This window comes from Pangasianodon hypophthalmus, chromosome 13, assembly GCF_027358585.1.
Source record: "Pangasianodon hypophthalmus isolate fPanHyp1 chromosome 13, fPanHyp1.pri, whole genome shotgun sequence".
Classification (NCBI taxonomy): Eukaryota; Metazoa; Chordata; class Actinopteri; order Siluriformes; family Pangasiidae; genus Pangasianodon; species Pangasianodon hypophthalmus.
In genome coordinates, this window is record NC_069722.1 from 17,860,789 (window position 1) to 17,884,035 (window position 23,247).

At 37.3% G+C, this 23,247-nt stretch overlaps 1 protein-coding gene across 1 annotated transcript; it reads left to right on the plus strand.

Annotated features, from left to right (window-relative positions):
• Window positions 1-466: 466 nt before the first annotated feature.
• ccdc137 (coiled-coil domain containing 137) lies at window positions 467-19,043 on the plus strand. The gene is given in 7 exon segments (XM_026916729.3): window positions 467-632; window positions 14,014-14,153; window positions 17,336-17,555; window positions 17,710-17,783; window positions 17,878-17,957; window positions 18,602-18,742; window positions 18,744-19,043. Coding segments are annotated over 7 exon segments (777 nt in total). The 5' UTR covers window positions 467-567; the 3' UTR covers window positions 18,801-19,043.
• The last annotated feature ends 4,204 nt before the right edge of the window (window positions 19,044-23,247 follow it).

Genomic DNA, 23,247 nt, shown 5'->3' on the forward strand with positions numbered 1-23,247 from the left:
TTCACAGATTAAAAAATCTGAATAAAAATAAAATATTTGTTTATGGAAACTGAATAGCTTAATTGGTAGTTTTGGTATGTTGTTACATAACAAAAAGATTGGAGACCGCCCACACTGAATATAAAATTGGAAAAAATAAAAAATTCTCTTAATCTGTTAATCTTAAATGTTTTTTTTCATGGAAGCCACATAGAGGAAGTTTAGATCATACTCAATCCTATCCATAATAACAGTTTTCAACATCATAATAAAAGTTTTCTTTTATGTTATGATAAATGTTCGTATTGCAGATTGGTTTGTTTTTGTACGTAATAACCGTGGCGCTCAAGTTTCGTACCGCGTTTTTGCGCATGCGCGACGAATTAACTCACGCTGTAAACTATTATCGCATGCATGGTGCAGATCGGGCAACATCGCTACCTAACACGTGTTCGCTGAATAATATACACTGCGCATGCGTGTTGCGAATTGTGTAGGGGACGCAGTCTGAGTAACCAGTCATAAAGCACAAAATATGCTAGGGGACCCGGATCAGGAAACCACACTGCGAAGGAAGAAGTTGCTAACATGGTCAAAAACAGTCGAACTAAAGCTTCAAAATTCTGTCAGCAAAGAGAAGAAGGGAATTCAAGGTAGGAATTATTACAATACGTGGACGAATATTCAGTCGTATTTCTAGATGAATCTCGAATTCAGGTGTTTTAAGTGCTAGTCGTAAACTTAGCACGTATTGGTCCTATTCACAGTTGCGTATTATGTAAGGAATAACATGCAACGGTCCGTTCAGATATACGAAAATAATCCACGACGCAAAGCGGAGTATTTACGGCGTTTAATTTATCAATGAACGACACATCGCGCATTTTAACAGTTTGTAGTTATGATTTAATACTATGTTACGTACGAGAGACAAGTTAGTTCCTGTTATTACCTACGTTTTACCCGCCATAAACAAATGTCACCTAACAAAACATTTCACCACATCAGTGAGTATACGTTTTCTTTGTTAAACAACATGTTATTAAAATCTGTTTATTACTAGTCTTGGATTATGTGGAATATTAGTGTATTAGCCGTTACTATAAAATAATAATAATAATAATAATAAACCCTTATGTTTCAGCCAGAGCTACTATCCGATTCATGTGGTTATACAAAAATAATACACATCTGACAACCAGTCAAATTAGAGAATTCAACCATGATGTGGTATAAATATATTTATACAACAGTTAGTTTCAGTCTGCTAATTTGGTTGGACAAGCAGCATTCAAAACAGTGACTATATATGAGTGGACATCATTGCGTCATTTACTGCCGTTGTGCGAGTTTGAAACTTTTTGGCCGAAATGGAAGTCATCATCTTGGGACATTCTAAAACACTTAACGTGGCTTAATGTGTTAAGACTGATTTTGAAAGACCAAATTTAGTATACACCCTACTGATGATGCATAGTATATACAGGTAAGCAGATGAACCCAGAATACGAAAGAAATGCGCAAAGTTTCACATTTAAGCATGCGTCGTGGTTCTGGAACGTATTTTGTGATACAACCGGACCCGGAAGCGCAGCACTGTTTACCGTAGAGGAGGGGGGACGCTGTATGTAACCTTCGTTCGTTACATTCTAAATTGATTTTGCATTTCCTGGATGCCAGAACCTTGAGAAACTTCCTCTGCTGTAAACAGTAATTATAAAGAAAATGCTTGATGTGGCTTAATGTAACACAGATTTGATTTCTTTCATCATGATGTGACAACCGTGAAATTGGAATTTCTATGCACATATCCATAGATTATTTTAGAGAAAAAAATCCTCCTCATCGCCGTTTTTTTAAACCGTGCCCTTGTAGATCACATGGTTGCCTCCAACCAAATGTTTAGGGCCTTTCGCACCGCTTTAGTTCCAGAACTAAATTTAAGGTACTAAAGTACTGGGCAATTTTGCGCAAACTATTTCCCAGTACCGTTTAAAGGGTTGCATTCGCACCAACAGTGGGCACTAGGAAGTGATGTAAGCCGTTCGACAGCGACGTCATTTGTGTGCGGCGTACCAGTTCTGCTGGTTAGACCCTGCTCCGGAGTAGGAGCTAATTTGGTTCTCGAAAAAGGCAGTCCAGTACTAAAATCGCACCCATTTCCGGAGGTGCGAAAACGCCAAATGTGGGCAGTTCCACAATTAGTTCAGGTACTATGAAAAGGTTCCCGCAGTGCGAAAGGCCCTATTGTTTGTGAATCGCCCAATCACCACATAATGCAATCTTTTGAAATGCACATAACGGTCATTTGTAGGTATATATAAAAAAAACTGTCAGCTTCCAAAACTGTCATTTGTGCAGTCGCTTGTCTAAGATCGCTGTGCAGGTCCTTGCTATCATTCAGTTCTGTTAGAGTATTGGAATCGACATTTCCTTATACACACGTGGACAAATTTGTTGGTACTCTTCCATGAAAAAAGAAGAACCCACAATTTTCTCTGAAATAACTTGAAACTGACAAAAGTAATTGGCATCCATCACTGTTTATTCCATATTTAATAAAAATCAGACGTTGCTTTTGACTTTTGATTCAGCAGAATATTTTAAACGATAAAACAAATGAAAATGGTGGACAAAAATGATGGGATCCTTAACCTAATATTTTGTTGCACAACCTTTAGAGTATCTGTAGATCTCAGTGAGACTTCCGCACCTGTCAACAGGTAGTTTGTCCCACTCTTCCTGAGCAAACTGCTCCAGCTGTCTCAGGTTTGAAGTGTACCTTCTCCAGACTGCATGTTTCAGCTCCATAGATTCCATAGATGTTCAATAGGATTCAGATCAGGGCTCATAGAAGGCAACTTCAGAATATTCCAATGTTTTGTTCTTAGCCATTCTTGGATGCTTTTAGCTGTGGGTTTTGGGACATTATCCTGTTCGAGGACCCATGACCTGTGACTGAGACAGAGCTTTCTGACTCCAAAATGCCTCGGTAGTCTTGAGATTTCATTGTGCACTGCACAGATTCAAGGCATCCCATGTTTCATAGTAGGTATGGAGTTATTTTCTTTGAAAGCTTCATTTTTCATCTGTGAACATAGAGCTGATGTGGCTTGCCAAAAAGCTCCAGTTTTGTCTCCTCTGTCCAACATGCTGTTTTCTGGACATTCTCTCAAAATAAAATTGTCAAAATAAAATTCCAATCTGGCTTTTTTATGTTTTTGTTTTTCTGTCAACAGTAGAGTCCTCCTGGGTCTTCTTCCGTTGAGCCCATTGTTGCTCAAAAAGCAACGGTTGGTGTGATCAGAAACTGATGTACCTTGACCTTGGAGTTCAGCTTGTATCTCTTTGGAAGTTTTCCTTGGCTCTTTGTCTGCCTTTTGCACTATCCTTCTGTTCAATCTGGGGATAATCTGGCTACAGTCCCATGGACCATTAACTTCTTAATAATATTTGCAATTGTAGTCACAGGAACATCAAGCTGCTTGGAGATTGTCTTATAGCCTATAACATGCTTGTCTATAATTTTCTTTCTGATCTCCTCAGACAACAGTCTCTGGTCTTTCTCAGCTTTCTCTGGTCCATATTCCGTGTGGTACAAACAGCAGAGTGATACCAAAAAGGGATACCAAACAGCAGAGTGACTACGTCTCTCCATTTAAATAGGCTGAATGACTGATTACAAGATTGAAGGCATGTGTGATACTAATTAAAGAAAACAGTTAGCTTGAAATATGACCATAGTCTGAATATTTATTATCTTTTCTAGGGGTACCAACAAATCTGTCCAGGCCATTTTAGCATATCTTTGTAGAAAAAGCAATAATTTATCTCTCTTCACACTTTCTTTGCTTTGCTCTATGACATACCAAAGGCATGCAGGTATACATGAGACAATTTCTTTTAATTTCATCACTTTTCAGGAGGAATTGTTTCAATGCGCTGTAAGGGTACCAACAAATTTTTCCACGTCTGTAAAAAGACTTTTTTAAAGGTTACAATTCATTTCCACTGGTGCCATACAGATCATCAAGGTATTCTTAATATACACACTTATAATATAATATAATATAATATAATATAATATAAAAAGTATATTATATTATATTATATTATATTATATTATATTATATTATATTATTCTTTAATTTGACCTTTACCTTTTCTTTTTTCTTTTTATTGTTTTATATTCACATTCACACAGGTGAATATCAGAAAAATGACTTTATTGCAAAAACAGTCAGAGTTTACATTAAAAGAAACAGAAGCAATTCTAGATACTGTTGAAAACTACAAAAAATTCCCTTCCACTGAGCCACCATGGTGAACAACTACCATGATGTGTTCCTTTACAAGAGTTCAAAGTCCGGTAAGTCTAACATAGTCTTTCAATTTGATCAAATGATATGGAAGCAGAATAGGTTCAAATTATCACAACATTCAAAAATATGGGGGAAGAGTTCTGAAACGCTATTATCACATTAGAATGCCGGAATGTGTAAAAGTGACCTCAGAATTCAGGAAGTGCATTTATTCTCTGGTAAATGAGGACAAAGAGTTGGCAACAAATTGATTCATTACCTGGGGAATGAATGTACCACGCAAGCATGGAAATGCCAAAACTGACAGAGTATTCATTCCCTACAAAAAAAAAAAAAAAAAGATTTTCAGCTGCTAAAACAGGCATGGGTATTCAGGAGCACGTGCCAGTAAACTCCCCATGTACCAAGTCCAGAACACAGTATATGCACAAGGATGTAACCAAAGAATTTCACGAGCTGAACTGTTTAGTCTGCATGAATTGGCATACTAACTACCAGGTTTCATTTGGCATATTACTACATTCCCGGATTTTCTTGTTTATGCAGGCATGGCAGACATTGTTGATTTGGCATGTGCTGACTTGGAAAAAACAGTGAGTTTTTGGTACTCACAAATGATTAGCTATGACACATTTTGGATGGGGGATTTTTATGTGTCTGTGTGGGCTATGAGAAACACTGCACCGGTCAATGACTCTGTGTATCCAGTTGGGTTCATGTTTCATGTGTTGGTTGAAATTTTAGGAAAGCTGGGAATGGACTCCAAAAAATACAAAAACCACCTGTGACAGTTGACAGAGAGAAAGAAATTGTAGGTACTTTTGGGGGAAAAAAAAAAAACTTTACCAATATAAGTGTAGTGTTCTGCCACAACCACATCTTAGGAAATGTTGAATATTGGGTAAAGGGACATGGAGGGGGGAAAAGAGATGACATGAAGGTCCTAAAAGACCATGTTGAACAGCTAATTGGTTCCTCCTTTTGAGATGCGTTTGATGCCTTTGCAAAAAGATGGTCAGAAGGATTCCTGTGTTACTTTGACTATCATCTGAAAGCAGATATTTGTGAGAAATGGCTGCATATTAAACCAAACAGTTCAGTTCATTCAAAGAAAAAAACCCCACAAACAATATAAGTGAGTGCATCAACAAATGAAGATTTGTTCAGGAAGAAAAGATCCCTCAAACGAATCAGTTCATGTAGTTCAAAATACTGCCAATGGTGCATTATGCTCTTGTCCCAGCACTGGGAAATGCTACCACATATTTGCAGTAGAAATGGCTACTGGACCTCACTTCGCTACAAAGCGAACATACAGCCTCTCTGTGATGCATATGAGAGGAAGATCGAGGCAATGAAACAAAATCTGTCTGGAAAAAGCCCCAAACAAAAGACTATGATTATTTTTTATTATTTGGTCAATCAAGCACCCTCCTGTCCTCAATGCCTGGCTCTCTGGGTGGACAACATTCCTCCAATTCCTATGGATGCCGAAAAGGAGGAAAAAAACAGAGCAGAATGAGTGTTCTGATACAGCTAATCTGTCTTAGAAACCTCCACAGCCTGATGCTGGAAAAAATGCTTACCAGTTTGGGTGTACGGACGACACTGACTCTCTGGTGGACAGCATGCTATCAATTTCTTTGGATGTTGAAAAGGAGAAAAATACAGAGCTGAATGAGTGTTCTGATAAAGCTAAACTGTCAGATGCCAGCACAGCCTGGTGCTGAAAAAGAGGACAACACTCACCAGTTTGGGCTTTCAAATGGTGGCAGTCTGCATGAAGTATCACCAAAACTTTCTAAAGTATCCACACCAAGCAAAAAAGGGCTCCATTTGCTCCTTGGATGTGCATCAATGACATCATTTATGACTGGATTAAGGTCTCTCCCTAGTGTCTTTCTCCAAAGGAGAAACAATTGAGCAGGCTATTAACGTCTTCACTCACAAATAAAAGTCAGTACCCACATACCTTTACCAGTACCTATAAGCAAAGCAGATTACACCAGTACCTTGAAAGGCTTTAGCTGAACAGCACACATAGCAAGGACTGGACTCTCTACATCAACAGGTAAGGGTGACCCAGAGTATAGAGTGTCAAAATAGACACACACACACAAATTACATATTTTATATATTCCATAAGTATTATTTTATGTCTGTATATTAATTTATATGATTTATACATTATATACAATTTATATACATACACATGTATCTGCAAACTGTATTATATATATATATAATTGTATAATGATTCATTAATAAAGTGAATACCGAATTTGGTCTTTTAATATCACTGTCTTAATACCTTAAGCCATGTTAAGCATTTTCTTTATAACGGTTTTCTATGGAGGAGAAAATGCTTAACGTGAAAATATTGTCTTTCCATTTGGATTACAGTGCTGTTGTCTTAGCAGTAGATAGTGTTTCCTGGCCATTGTTTTAGTACATTAAGCCATGTTAAGCATTTTAGAATATCCCACCATCTTGCAAAAAAATGGAGCCAGAGTCTGCGCAGTTCAGATCTTGAAGCCAGAGCATGTACATTAGTTACATACAGCATTATTAATACATAAAAGTTAGCTAGTGTTAGCTGCCTTGGTCTATGCCCTCACTTCACTCATGTTGGTTTGCTAGTTATATCATCAGTACAATGGTTGGTTACAACCATGCTAGTTTAGACATCAAAATGAGCAATATACCAGAAAAATTGCAAATGACTCCCAGCTTCAGGTCTGTTAGAACAGTTAACTGAAGAACAACACAAGGATTTGCTATTGAACTGTCAAAACTGTCAACACTGTAAATCTAAGTTTTAAAGATGTTAACTGAAATTTGCTGGGCAGTAATCTCAGTAAGAGCTTCAGGTGCATGTTGGAAAGTGCGTGCAGGTTAGTGAGGCTCAACTGTCATTTCTGGCCAACCCAAAACTGTCAATCACTTCATCACCCCCTTTTATTTGTTATCAATAACTCAATAAAAAAAACTATAAAAAGCATTTATCTTAAGAAAAGTATTGGGGGGATATATCTAGGTCAACTCAAATTGTAGAAAACAACAGAACACAAATCCCAAAAATAATTTGTATAGAATATTGTAATTGTATATAATTTGCAATTTGTATAACTTGAAAAGACCCAAACTTACATTTTCTGTTCACTGACATGGGAATGGGAGGTACTGCCAGACCTCAGAGACACTTCACTTTTGAATCTGTATTACAATATCATTCCTATACAGTGGATATAATAAGTCTACACAGCCTTGTTAAAATCACAGGTTTTTGTAATGTGAAAAAGTGAAACCAAGATAAATCATGTCAGAACTTTTTTCACCCTCGATGTGAAAAAATTAAGTGAAAAACAATCAAATATTTTAGGGAAAAGTAGAAAACTTAAAATAACCTGGTTGCATGAATGTGCACACCCCTAAACTAATACATTGTTGAAGCACCTTTTGATTATATTACACCACTCAGTCTTTTTGGCTAAGAGTCTATCAGCATGGCATCTTGACTTGGCAATACTTTGTCACTCTTTCTTCTAAAAACATTCAAGATCCATCAAATTGTAAGGCCGTCTCCTGTGCACAGCCCACTTCAGGTCACCCCACAGATTTTTAGTTGGATTCAGGTCTGGGCTCTGGCTAGGCCATTCAAAAAAATTTATCTTCTTTTATTTCTTTTTTGCCATTCCTTTTGTTGATTTGGATGTATGCTTTGTGTCTTTGTCATGCTTAAAGGTGAAATTCTTTTTCATCTTCAGCTTACTAGCAGACACCTGAAGGTTTTGCACTAAAATCGACCGGTATTTGTAGCAATTCATGATTTTCTCCACCTTTATAAAAGCCCCAGTTCTGACTGAAGAAAAGCAGCCCTAAAGCATGATGATGCCACCACCATACTTCACTGTGGGTATGGTGTTCTTTTGGTGATGTGCTTTTTTTTTTTTTTTTTTTTTGCACCAATCTTACCTTTTGGAATTATGGAATTATTAAACCTTTCGGAATTGGTCTCATCAGACCGTAACACATTTTGCCACATGGTTTGAGGTGATTTTAGTTAGGTCTGGATGTTTTTTGTAAAAAAGGGCTTTTGTCTAGCCACCCTACCCCATAGCCCAGACATGTGAAGAATATAAGATGTGACATGCAAAGAATAATCAGTACTTGTCAGATATTCCTGCAGCTCCTTTAATGTTGCCGTAGGTCTCTTGGCAGCTTCCCTGTTAAGTTTTTGTCTTGTTCTTTTATAAATTTTGGAGGGATGTCCTATTCTTGGTGATGTCAGTGTGGTGCTCCGTTTTCTCCACTTGATGATGGCCTTCAGAGTGTTCCATGGTACATCTAATGTTTTTGTAAAATTTTCGTGCCTCTCTCCTGATCGACACCTTTCGACAGTGGGACTATGTACAGGCTTTGTAAGCTCTTTGCAGACCATGGCTTCAGAAGTCAGATGAAACCAAGAAGATATAAAGAAAATCCTATAGAAACAGCTGGTCTTTATTTGGGGTTAATCAGGATAATTTCATTGACAGCTGTGTGATAATTACTTTTGAACATGAGATTGAATGTGATTGGTTCATTCTGAACACAGCCACATCCCCAATTATTAAAGTGTGCACATTTATGCAAACAGGTTGTTGCAAGTTTTTTATTTTTCCTGTTTTTCCCTAAAATGTTTCATTAATTAACTTAATTTTTATATGTTGTAATTTCGCACTGAGGATGGAAAAAGTTCTGACATGATTTATCTAGGTTTCATTTCTTTTTATCACAAAAACATGCCATGTTTACAGGGGTGTATAGACTTTTTATATCCACTGGCCAAAAAAAAACAGCATGGCTAAAAAACATCCAGTGAGCAGCAGTTCTGCAGGCAGAAATTTCTGATGAAAGAGGTCAAAGGAGAATGGGTACACTAGTTAAAACTGACAGGAAGGCTATGGTAACTCAAATAACCACTCTTTACAACAGTGGTGAGCAGAAAACCATCTCAGAACTCATTCTGATGAACAAAAATGACATTTTTCAGGGCCTATTTTGTGGTGCTCATTTTTAATGGTTTATTTCATGTCAGTTATTTTCATTTCTTATTTAATGTCACTTTCCATGGCATGTATAGTGCCACTGAAATAAATAAATATTTAAATAATTAAATAGCAAACAAAACATTTTGTCACATTTAATTATTTATTTCCTTGAAGTTCAGTGAGCTTATTATTTATTAATTTGTCACATTTAACTATATATTTAATTATTGAATTAGTTCATTGTATTCATTTAATTATTTAATTAATAAAGTTTAAAAAAAAAAAAAGGTCTATTTCTTTGCCGCATTTCAGTCAAATAATACTACCACAGAACTCATAACCATAACTAGGCTTTAAAAAAACAAACAGGTCACTTACTGCAGTACAATATTTGACATTTTCAGGTAATCTGTCACAGCATTAGAATATTATCAAGTTCTTATGTCAACCAAATGAGAACCATATAAAGTGGGGTCCAAAAGTTGGAGACAAAGAAAGTAAATGTTCAATATCTTGAATATTTAATATTCAAGCTTCTGCCCTATTCTAAGTCCCTTTTTAAATGTAAGTAAATTTGTGATACTGACTGTTTTTCACTAGTGGTCTCAGACTTTTGGACCCCACTGTATATAATTCTGAAGAGAATCCAGGAAGTAACTGCAGGTGATCAAAGTTCAACATAGTACACAAAGTTTTTACAGTGAAACAGTATATTTTGGACAAATGTCCCTTGTCAGCTGTGCATGCAGTGTGCTTCTGAGGCTGTGTGGAATCCAGCGTATATTCAAAATGTTCAGTTTCTTTTTTCTTGTTTTATTTGTTTTATTCAAAACATGACATTCATTCCGTGGGGTTCTAAAGTTCAGAGAGTGTAGATGAGCTCCTTCACTTATGTTTTCTCACTTCATTGCTCCCATAACAACAACTGGCGATGCACACAGAGATATCATTAATGTTATGTCCATCGCTGCTGAAGTGTCTTACCACTGGGGAAAAAAAGAATTTCTCCACACCAACCTTGTCAAACCATGTCTTTAAGAACATCATTTTGTGCACAGGGGCCCAGTTATGCTGAAACAGTAAAGGGCCTTTCCCAAACTTGCACGAAGTAGGAAGCATACAGTTGTCTAAAATGTCTTTGTATGCTGTAACATTACCCTTTGATGGAGCTAAGGGCCCAAACCCTGAAAACAGTCCCAGACCATTACCCCTCCTCCACCAAACTTTACTGTTGGCTCTATGCATTCTGTTCTCCTGGCATCCACCAAAACCAGATTCATACATCAGATAGACTGCCAGATAATGAAACATGATTCATCACTCCAAAGAGCGTGTTTCCACTGCTCCAGAGTCAAGTGTCTGCATGCTTTACACCACACCAGCTGATGCTTGGCATTGCGCATTCTTTTTTCTTGTTTTATTTGCACAAACTTAAACCTATTTCACGAAGCCTATAATGTACAGTTCTTGTGCTGATGTTGCTTTCAGAGGCAGTTTGGTACTCTGTAGTGAGTGATACAGTAGACGATGGACGGTTTTCAGCACTTGGTCTCACAGAGCAGGTCTACTGCTTTGTGGCTGAGTTGAAGCTTGCCCAAATACAAGATCTCAGTTCAGTTCAATTCAGTTTTATTTGTATAGCGCTTTTAACAATGGCCATTGTCACAAAGCAGCTTTACAGAAATATATAAATTCAGGATATAAGTTTTAAACTTATAAGTTTATGCCTAATGAGCAAGCCAGAGGTGACAGTGGCAAGGGAAAAACTCCCTGAGATGACATGAGGAAGAAACCTTGAGAGGAACCAGACTCAAAAGGGAACCCATCCTCATCTGGCTGACAATGAATAGTGCAATTATAAATAATTCTGGTACACATGGTCAAAAAGTGCAATTGTGTAAACAGGAAAATCATTATAGTTTTTCACATGTAGTCTATTTTGTTGAAGTTATCAACTGTTCACCGATGGAGACTTGAGTGTAAAACAGTTCATGGCAATTGCAGTCGTAAAGCTGTCATAGCAATTGTAGTCCTAAGCCATCGAAGAAAGACTGTTTTTAACAATTGCAGTTCAGAGCGATCTTCATGGTTTTTAAGTGGTACCATCCACTGTAATCTCATTGATCTTTAGGTTGGCCAATGTGGGCCCGTCCTCAGCAGCAGCGAGTGATTTTCAAGTGATGAGAACTCCAACCAGAAGTAGGGCATCAGGATGGATCAGGCAGGGCAGGATCTTGATCTTGGTCTTATCACACCAAAAATACACATCTTCAGTGGATCACTCTCTTGCATTCATCTAGCTTTTCCTGAGCAATGGTTTCTTTCTAGCTACCCTCCCACCCTCTTCAACTATGCAGAGCTCTTGAAATGTTTGTCTGGTGCACCTTCACGTCACTCTCAGCCACTGTACTCTGTAACTCCTTCAGAGTGAGTGTTGGCCTTGGTTTGGCTTCCCTGATCAGTCTATCTCTTGTTTTTGAGGGAGGGCCTAGGTAGTGCTTGGGTAATGTGAAACAGCTTCCACTTCCTCACTGCTGATATGACTGTGCTTACTGGGATGTCATACCTCTTAGACTTAATTTTATACCCTATTTCTTTGTCGTGAAATTCTGTTACCTTATCCTTAATTTCCTTAGAATTCTCTTTAGTCTTCATTTTCACCCGGTTTTATATTTCACAGGTGAAGGCTAGTTGTGTCAATTGTATCCTTGTTAAGACAGTATCTTTCATGTGGAGCTTCCAGAACCTGTGGAGTTGAATACTAATGCAAGCAGTATCAGTTTTTGATTTTCTTTGAAACACTTGCTGACTAATAATTAATTTTGACTCTGAAAATTCATTGTAAGAGAACATGAGTTTGCAATAAAAATACTGACAGGAAAAAAAAAAAGTGTATTTATCATTTGTTATTTAGACAAATCTGATCAATTTCAAGGGGTTGAATACTTTTGTGAGCCACTGTACTTTAGAATGTAAGGTCAGAGCTTTCGATTTGAGACGCAGCTCATGACAGTCATGACCATGGCGGAAAGTTTTAAAGAGAGAAAGAGCTTGTCAGTGTGTTGATCACTATGCATAAAATGGCTAAACATTTTACAGTTCATCTTGGAAACCTGAGGAATATGTGGCTTTGACATGCTGTCTACTGAATCTCACTTTAAAATCTTCTGGATGCACATAATAGGCAGAAGAGCATGCGAACAATGAGCAAAGCCACTGCTTCTGCACGTGCATGAAAAATGATGCATCAAGTTTAACCCAGGGTCCTCTGTATCACACCACCCTGGTGTGGATTATTTTCTTATAACAACACAACTTTCTCATTAGACTGGTAGGTCACTGCAAGCAAAATTAGTTTGGTATTGGTATATTTTATTAATTAGTAATAGTCTCAGATATGACTGTACGAACCAAATTTTTGTATAGGCCATTTATTATTTTTGAATAATACAACATTTTTTCAAATGTACTCCTCTGTGCTATAAAACTTTCCTATGTACTATTGAAGTTTTCAGGCTACTAGCACCATTGCTACCGCTTAAACAATACAGCCCTGATTTCAAGCCCTGATTTGTTCAATTCTGACCAGAAGAGAATTAGGGATTACTGTTGCCATTAGAGAATACTGTTGCCATGAAGGGGTGTACTTGGTCTGCAGCAATGTTTAGGTAGGCATCAAAGTAACATCCACATGAATGCCAGGACCCAAGGTTTCCCAGCAAAACATTGCCTAGAGCATCACACTGCCTGCACCAGCTTGCACACATAGTGCATGCTGGTGCCAAGTGGAAATTTTTAGACTGGCCAAGTCAATCACCAGACTTTATCCCAATATAGCATGCATTTCACCTTCTGAAGAGGAGACTGAAGGGAGAAACCCCCAAAACAAACAGCAACTGAAAGAAGCTGCAGTACAAGCCTGGAAAAGCATCACAAAAGAAGAATACAACAGTGATGTCAGTGGGTCACAGGCTTGATGCAGTTAATGCAAGCAAGGGATCTGCATCCAAATATTAAATGTTATTTACTTTAAGACTATCTGTTCCAGTACTTTTGCTCACCTAAAAAATCTGCCACCAAAGTTACCATGTTCTTAGTTGTTTAACACATCTAGATGTAAATATCAGAAAATGAAAGCTGAAATTGCAGTCTGTTATCTCATATTCATCTTTTGAGCTCAAACCCAAATGTCTTCACTGTATAGTTTTTATTAAAAAAAAAAAAAAAAAATATATATATATATATATATATATATATATATATATATATATATATATATATATATATATATATATGTATTGCACTCACGCATAACTGTCTAGCTACCAACTGTTTTGGGCAAAGTAACACAAAATAATGTTTTACAATGGGGCAGAAAAGAGATAAATCTTACCATAAATATGCAATACAGCGGCAGGACAAATCAGAAGAGTACATGGTGGTTAATAAGCATGAATCAAATACAAATTGTCATTATGCTAGCAGCATAGTGTAGTGTATAGTGTTCCTTTAGAGGAGTTCATACTAGTCTAAGTGATGTAGCACATGCCACTGTGCTTCCTAACACGGTCCAGTTAATCAGTAATGAAATTTATTTCCGTCTATTATCAAATTTATTTAAATTATCAAATTTGCGGCTTGTGTAGCATTAATTTAGTTTATTATTTTTTTTCGTTTAGCAAGAAGTTGAAGAAGAAAGATGATGTGAAACCTCGACTGGAAGTACATCTGGAGCAGATACCTTTTAAACTGCGTGCAATTATGAAAAGTAGAGAGAAAATGAATATGGGATCCAATCAACTGAAGAAAACCATGAGAGGTATGGATTACAGGACCAGTATAGTAGACTCAACCTCTTTTTTTTTTTTTGTTTGTTTTTTTTTTTTGAGATACCGCCAGTAATCCTTAGGTCATTTTGGTGTATATAGTGATATGTTACATTTATAGCTATTTACATTTACATCTTTTGCCAGACTTCCTTACCCAGAGCAACTTACAGAAGTCTTTTGTAGTCTCCATGGAAAACATATAGAAAACATATCTTCATGTTAGTACTAGTGCAAGTCAATGAAAGCCCTAAAAGTGTAAAATAAATTAGAATTGAACTGAAATTTTTTTGCAGAGGAAAGTGGACTGTTGTCAAGAGCTGGAAAACTTGCTTTGAATGAAACAGGGATTGTGTAGAAAAATGCTACACTTTTGTGACACCTATTTGCAAAACAGTGCAAAAGAAAGCACAACCAGAGGCCAGTGGGGCCATCGGCTGTTGTTTCCAAGGAGATAGAATAAATCTGAAGGCAAAACATCAAGATGTTCAACTCTTGGATTACATCATGTTTTTCATTAGTCCTCCCAAGTTATGGGTAGATGAACAAATTTTTACAATTTTTTACAAATCTTTTTACAAATCTGTAAATTATAGTGCCCCCTAAGAGGGGATTTAGACAAACCTTCTTTGAATCCCTTAGGACAAGGTTATTTACTCAGTGTTTCCTTTGAATACATCACACCGTTGCCAAGATATGCCCTAACTTCCTGTTTGGTGACTTCAAGTTCATTTGTGCATAATGGACCAAACTTCCTTCCTATCAAAAATATGAAAAATAAATTTTGTTTGGGTTCACCTTCTAGTGCTGTCCTCCAAATTTCATGGTTATTGGACAAAATTTGTAAGGGAAGAAGCAAAAAAATTGTTAAAATTCAAAATGGCTGATTTTCTGTTTGACAAATTACATATTTCTTATATCTAAATCATTTGGCACTTTCCACAGAATCAAGAGAAAGAAGGCTCTTAATTTGATGTTGAGCACTGCAAAAGTTATATGCAGTTTTACAGCTATGTGAATTATAGCACCACCTGTTTGGTGAAATTAGACAAACCTTCTTGGAGTCGCTTATGTTTGGTCTGAATGTGTCACCAAGATATGCCCTCATGTCCTGTTTGGTGACTTTGATGTCACGTTAGTGTTTGTACATTATGGATGAACTATCCTCTATACCAAAAATCAGTGAAACAAGTTTTTTTTGGGTTGATGCTGTCTTCCATATTTGATTAGACAAAATTTGTAGCCAAAAAACTATTTTATATAAAATTCAAAATGGCATAAAATTCAGTAAATCCAAATTTGCATCATGGCATCCATTAAACTCGACATTATGATTCAATGATGTTGTGTTACAGAGTTATTATTGTAAATATATGTTAAAATTTTAATTGATTAAGTTTAGTTGATTTAATTGATTTAGTTGATTGAGAAGCCTGTGGAAAGCTACCCCAAGCTTTTGATTCAAGTGCAAGCAATTAAAAGGCAATGCTACCAAATACAAACAAACTGTATGTAAACTTTTGACCCACTAAAAATTTGTATGTCTGGTTTATGGTCTGTGTACTCTCTCATATCTTTCCTTAAAACAGCTTTAAAATGACTGGATTCTGTTTACCATTTGGCTTAAAGGTTCATAACAAATGTCACTTACTGGTAAGCAGCTTTTAAGCTATTCATAGAGGATATTTTTTTCGGTGTGATTTTTTATTTTTTATTTTTTAAATTAATTAATTTATTTTAAGTGCTGTTTTCAGTATAATTTATGTCCTGTGTTTGTTCTCTCTTGGTAATTACTGTATTGATTCTTGACCAGGGCCTTTATTTCAGTGTGACTACCTGGTTTGATAAAGGTTCTACATAATACATAAAGCACATAAGCTGAAGTTGAGAAATGTATAAAGGACAGTAAACGCCACATTCTTTGTAACTTCTACTAAAATCCTGCTTAACTCACACAAGACAGAAATATTTTTTACTAGAGCCCAAGGCAGATAGAACTAAGCTTCCTGATTATCTAGTAATTCTGATATCTTTTTATTCATGTCATGTGCAGCAGTGATCTGCCACCCCTGCTTCAATCAAAACTAGGATTTTATCAGTACTTAAAATAATTAAGAAAAAAAATCTATAAAACTTCTCTAGTATTCTTTCTGTTAATGTTCATGACTCTGGCTCAGTCTCAATCACTTTCTCGGTCTTAATCTTTAAGGCTAGGTTAAAATTTCTTTATTTTTGCCCAAACAACAGGCAGTCTGGCCTAGAAGAGGCATTTTCGCTGGCTGACTGACTGAGTCCAATTGTTGAAACATGCATGCGTTTTAAATATAAATTTAAAAATATTAAATTTAATTTAAACAATTTTCTAATTACAGTATACTACGCATATTGAATTATGTATCATGAGTGTAACCAATAAATGCAGCATTTACATGATCCAATTACATTATGAGGATTAGCATGCTGACCCGAAGAAATAACTAGAGTATTAAACTAACATGATTAACGCATTTGTGGTAGAATAGTGTAGTGTTAAACGTTGCTGCCTTACTACCCCAGTGACCTGGGTTCAATCCTGTGCTGGGGTGAGCAGTTTTATTCAGGGCTTCGAAAATACAGAATCAAATCATGTTGGATGTATGAAAACATGAATGTATGTATGGAACTGATGTACGCAATTGAATTAAGTAAATTCAGTGAGCTTTTGAGAAGAAGCATTTTAGCTCACTGATTGATTGACTGACTGTTGAAATGTGCAAGCTAGCTAGCCAAATTTCAATCTTGCTGCCCTTAGCTAGCAAGCAGTGAGTGATACCAGGGACATTCTGTGACATACCTGGATTTGCTGACACTTGGCGGTCTGGCAAAATTTTGCCTAGTTTCCTTGTTTCTGTTTAGTCAGTCATTTTGCTAAAAGCTCTTCTCTTAGGTAAAGGTACAAAAATCTAAGTAATGCCTCTATGGTCAGTAAAAGGCATTCATGTCGAGTGGTGGAGAGTATAAGACGTGCTATAGTTTGTCTGTTTAATTCTCAGTACTGCTACATACTCAAAAATGTGTAAGTGTGATATTACTAGTAGTTTACACATTTAGGAATTTCAGTCTCTAAGATGTGTATTCCTAATGTTTTGTATGGCCAGGATGGCCTTTTTGACTTTTTTGTCCATTTTTACTGTAGCATGTAAGCCCAAAGTACAGATGGAAATCTGTGAGCAGGAACACATCAGAGTTCCACACTTTCGGAGGGGAAAGCAAGAGTCAGAGACAGCTTACCTGCGACGCATGTCACAAGAAACACAGCATGTTTTCTTTCTCACCAAAAACCAGCCAGAGAGACATCCTGAACGACACCTGGAGGAGAAGGCATCAACTTCAAACGAAGAGATAAAAAAAAAATTGTTAGTGGCATACTGGTTTGTTGTCTACAACTACTTATGTATATTTGTACCCATTGTTGTTATTGCTTTAAAAGTCTTTGTAATTGCTTGAATTTTTTTTTTGTGTGTTTTTGTTTTGTTTTGTTTTTTTGCATTGTGTGTGCTTTCTAATAAGGTTTAACAGAGGAAGATGGCTGCATAAGAAAAAAGTCAAGCCACAGGAGTATGTGGAAAACAAGATATTTGAAGGCATGTACTCATTAAAAGGGAATTCATTAACATTATATATGCTAACATTATGTACGCTTTGAAATTTTATGTTTTATTTGTTTTCTTCTTAAAGATAAAATACAGTTTGGAGAGGTTGCATTAGCACCTCCATCACTGACTGTCAAACCAAAGAAGGCTCCTGTGAAAACTCAGGTATGCTACATCTGAATCCTTGTCTTCATTTTGGGGAAGGTAATTTGTCAAAATAAAAAATTACAAAACATGAACATACTAAATGGTAGTATGTTCATTTTCATTTACACCGATCGGCCACAACATTAAAACCACTGAAAGTTGAAGTGACATTGATAACATTGATTATCTCGTTGGCACCTGTCAATGGCACCTGTCAAGGGGTGGGAGGCAGCAACTGAACAGTCAGTTCTGGATGTTTAGATCTGAGTGACTTTGACAAGGGCCAAATTGTGCTGGCTAGACAACTGGGCTGGAGCATCTCCGAAATGACAGGTTTTATGGGGTGTTCCCAGTATGCAGTGGTTAGTACTTACCAAAAGTGGTCAAACGAAGGACAACCGGCGACAGGGTAGGGGCACTACTGATGCTCGTGGGGCGCAAAGGCTAGCCTGTCTGGTCTGAACCCACAGAAGAGCTACTGTAGAACAAATTGCTGAAAAATGCTGGTGGTGATAGAAAGGTGTCAGAGCACACAGTGCATCAACATTTGCTGTGTAAGGGGATCATAGTCAGCATTAACTTCCAGCAATTTGGCTGACCGGTGTATAAATTATTCTGTCTTTATTGATAGTAATATTTTTATGTTCTGCAAATTTCTCTAGAGAGCATCCAACAGCCTTCTTCTGAGTTCTATACTTGGCCACACTGATGTCTCAACAGTTAGCCCATCTATGGCAAGGCAGAAGATAATTGAGGAAGAACATGAAAGGGTGGTCCACGCTTACCGCCAACTGAAGAGGCAGACACGAGCAAAATCAGCAGCAAAAGTCAGGGATTAACACATTCCTAAACCCTCAATGATATCTCCAGGAAATTGTTAAAAAAAAAATTGCACTCCTGTGAATTATCATTGTATAGTAAGAATGTTGCATTTCAGTTGATGGCACTCCACATGTTTGGCGGTTGTGCGTTGAAACATTACCATTTTCAATGTAGGCCTCATTTTTTTTTTTCCCTCCTTCAGGTGAATGGAAAATATAATAGAACATTCATGCATATGCTTAAACTTGCTGATTATTATTAAATATATTGATTTAAAACAAACAGTATTGCTGTAACTTTATGTTGTTTTAATTGCATTTCCTAAAATGTCTGAATGCTGGAACCCAATTTTCTGGACATATGGTGTTGAGAGATACCATGAGAGGAGGTGGCTTTGTGATGTTTGTGGTAGGAAATGGGGCAGTTAAGGAGACTGCAGAAAGAGTGTAAACTGGGGTTCTGGGCAGTTCTGGGACATAAATAGAAGGACAAGCCATGCAAAGAAAAATGTCACTATTGTTTACCACAAAAGTTATTATTAAAAAACCAGAGCGTTCTTTCAAGACGTGTTGGGTCAGTGTGGAGTCTAGAATTTGGTTAGTTATTATTAGACTGTCTAGTTGCCAAAACTGATGGAGATTTAAAAAAAAAAAAGTCCTGATACAGATTACAGCTATAGCAATAGTCTTTTTTAACACAACTTAAATTTACTTATTAACTGCAGACATTGGCATAGCTACTGGATGGGCAAGGCAAGAAATTGCTTGGGGCCCTGAGTTTTGAGGGGCCCCTGAATGCTGACAACATGTCTATGAAAAAGCACAGAACTCTCCCAAAACCTCTGATCTACTTCACTATACCAGAATTGCTATGCCTGATCTCATTAGTGTGTGGGACATTTTTTGTGTGGGGCACAAGTTTATTTTGAATTGTGTTTTTCAAAATGAAGAGAACTGGAAGCCAGAAAAGAAAGCGAAAGCAAAAAGAATAGGAAAAGTAGCAAACGCAGGAGTTGGCGTTCAGTCAGGAACACACATTTTGAATTATTTAGCTAGCTTTCTTGGTAGAATTAGTCATTGTGCTCAGTTTGTCTTGATAGCTTGGTCTTCTAAAATATATACCGAGTATAAAAACCAACATCAATGGTGCTCTGTCATAGCGTACACGATGAAACAATGGGTTTATCTAATTGCGAGGGTTGATCTAGCACTACATCCAGCATGCAGAATTTAATGTCGTGTTCGCTGGATTTTTAAAACTACTTGAGTTTGTGCACATGGCTAAATTGGAAGCCACAAGAGAAGTTCAGACGTGATAACTGAAAATCTTGCAGTACAGATAAGCAGACAAAAACCAGCAATCACCAATGCCTTAAGATAAGTGACAGAAAATGTATAACTCTCTTATGTTGCTGGAGTTTACAGTTGACTGTATGTTGATACTCCTGCTCAGGCGGCGCATAATGGGAGTACAGCCTAAGTCCATGCATTGAACTGTGAGCAACCTATGTTCACACCAGAGCAGCATACTACACAATATATATACAGTAATGTGCAAAAGTCTTAGGCACCCTCTCTCTCTCTCTTTCTCTTTCTCTCTCTCTCTCTCTCTCTCTCTCTCTCTCTCTCATATATATATATATATATTTTTTTTTTTTTTTACAAACTTTGTTATAGATTTTTATTTTATGATTTTTTTAGATTTCCAAACATTACTTTGGAAGCTTAGTGGCAGTGGTAGCTCAGTGGTTAAGATATTGAACTACTGTATAAAATGAGATAAGTGTAAGTTGCCCTGGATAAGGGCCTCTGCCAAATGCTGTAAAATGTAGTTTTCCAGCACAAAATTAAATGTTTGTATGTCAGTAAAGAAAGCATCATATTACATAAGAGACCACTTTTCAGACAAAAAAAAACATAATGAAGGCTGCTTGGTTTTGCTGCAAAAATAAGAAGCAAGAGTGACAGTCAAAGTCTCCAGAAGAACTGTGGCTGGTTCTGCAAAATGCTCAGTAAAATTTACAGCTAATTTCCTTATAAAACTGCACAAATTGTACCTGATACTACTATTTTTTTTAAGCGAAGGATCGTCACACCAAATATTGACTTAGTTTCATTTATATATATATGTATATATATATATATAATATATGTATATACACACACACACACACACACACACATCCTAATGAATGTGCATGGAACATGAAATACACAAATAAATTGCCAAACACAGGGAATGGAGCAAAGAAGCAGCCCCAACCCACGCTACAATAACACCTAACTTTTTCAGACAGTCATCCTTTAGATGACTCATTACATTGATTTATAAAGGCATAATTAATATAATGGAAATAAGAGGAAAATATGAAGAGGACCCCTTGCATTTTCCTGTCTAGGGGCCCACTGTTCCTAGAATCACCGCTGAGTGCTGAATCAGCTGACATCTGAGTACACAAAGTTGGGTGCAGGAGAAATAAGAATGACACTATTACTTCCAGTTAGACTCAGTAAAAAGATACTTAATTCAATTGCTGTGGGAATGCCACTAATTGAATAATATGCTTACAATTCAAAATTGTCTTCTAGTTGCTCGAGTAGCAGTGCTAGCAGAAAAAAAACTATTCACAATAAATAGGGGACAGCTAGGTCTCCTTATACCACACACTGCTATTACATTGCTTTTCTACTCTGTTATATCAGTTATGTAGTATTACATTTTTGTTTATTACATAAAAATGCCATGAAAGTTAGTATCTGTTAATATCTGTTAAGAATCAGAATCAGAATGAATCAGAATAAACTTTATTGCCAGGTACGTTTACACATACGAGGAATTTGTTTTAGTGACAGAAGCTCCACAGTGCAACAGAATGACAGTGACAAGACAAGACACAAACAATAAAAAGAATAATATACAAATATACTAGTAGTAATATACTAATAGTAATATACTAATAGACAATGTACAAATAGCAAAAACACAATATACAAAATAGACAATTTGTATGTGCAGGTATGTTATGTGCAAATTTGAAAAGTAAATAACTGTGTATTAAGTAAATAAATGTATGATATTGTTGTGTGCCATGTTTTATTGTTAAGTGTTCATGAGATGGATTGCCTGAGGAAAGAAACTGTTCCTGTGCCTGGCCGTTCTGGTGCTCAGTGCTCTGTCGCGTCGACCAGACGGCAACAGTTCAAAGAGGGAGTGTGCTGGATGTGAGGTTTTGCCAGCCCTTTTGCTCATTCTGGACAAGTACAGTTCTTGGAGAGTGGGAAGGGGTGTACCAGTGATTTGCTCAGCAGTCTGGACTATGCTCTGTAGTCTTCTGAGATCAGATTTGGTAGCTGAGCTGAACCAGACAGTTATTGAGGTGCAGAGGACGGATTCAGTGATGGCAGAGTAGAACTGTTTCAGCAGCTCCTGTGGCAGGTTGAACTTCCTCAGCTGGCGAAGGAAATACAACCTCTGCTGGGCCTTTTTAACGATGGACTCAAAGTGAATGTCCCACTTCAGGTCCTGAGAGATAGTGTTGCCCAGGAACCTGAATGACTCCACTATCGTTACAGTGCTGTCCATGATGGTGAGTGGGGGGTGTGCAGGGGGGTTCCTCCTGAAGTCAACTATCATCTCCACTGTTTTTAGCGTGTTGAGCTCCAGGTTGTTAAGACTGCACCAGACAGCCAGCTCTTTTACCTCCTGTCTGTAGGCAGACTCATCACCGTCCTGAATGAGGCCAATAAGTGTGTTGTCTGCAAACTTTAGGAGCTTGACAGAGGGGTCTTTATATGTGCAGTCGTTGGTGTACAGGGAGAAGAGCAGTGGGGAGAGGACGCAACCCTGAGGAGCTCCAGTGCTGATTGTACGGGTGCTGGATGAGAATTTTCCCAGCTTCACTAGCTGCTGCTTGTCTGTCAGGAAGCTGTTGATCCACTGACAGACAGAGGTGGGCACGGATAGCTGGGTCAGTTTGGACAGGAGGAGGTTTGGAATGATAGTGTTGAAAGCCGAGCTGAAATCCACAAACAGGATCCTCACATAAGTCCCTGGTCTGTCTAGATGCTGCAGGATGTAGTGCAGTCCAATGTTGACTGCATCATCCACAGACCTGTTTGCTCGGTAAGCAAACTGCAGGGGGTCCAGTGAAGGTCCGGTGATGTCCTTCAGATAAGCCAAATCCAGCCTTTCAAATGACTTCATGACCACAGACGTTAGACCCACAGGTCTGTAGTCATTAAGTCCTGAAATTTTGGGTTTCTTTGGGACGGGGATGATGGTGGAACATTTGAAGCAGGAAGGGACTTCGCACAGCTCCAGTGATCTGTTGAAGATCTGTGAAAAGATGGGGGTAACAGAGTCATAAATTATTTATTTGCTGAGGTCTGATGTGTTGTGTTAAATGAGAGGCAAGAACGTAGAACAGACATATGACCATAGTCTCTTGTAACTGCTCATATGCACAGGATTATTTTTTTGTATTATT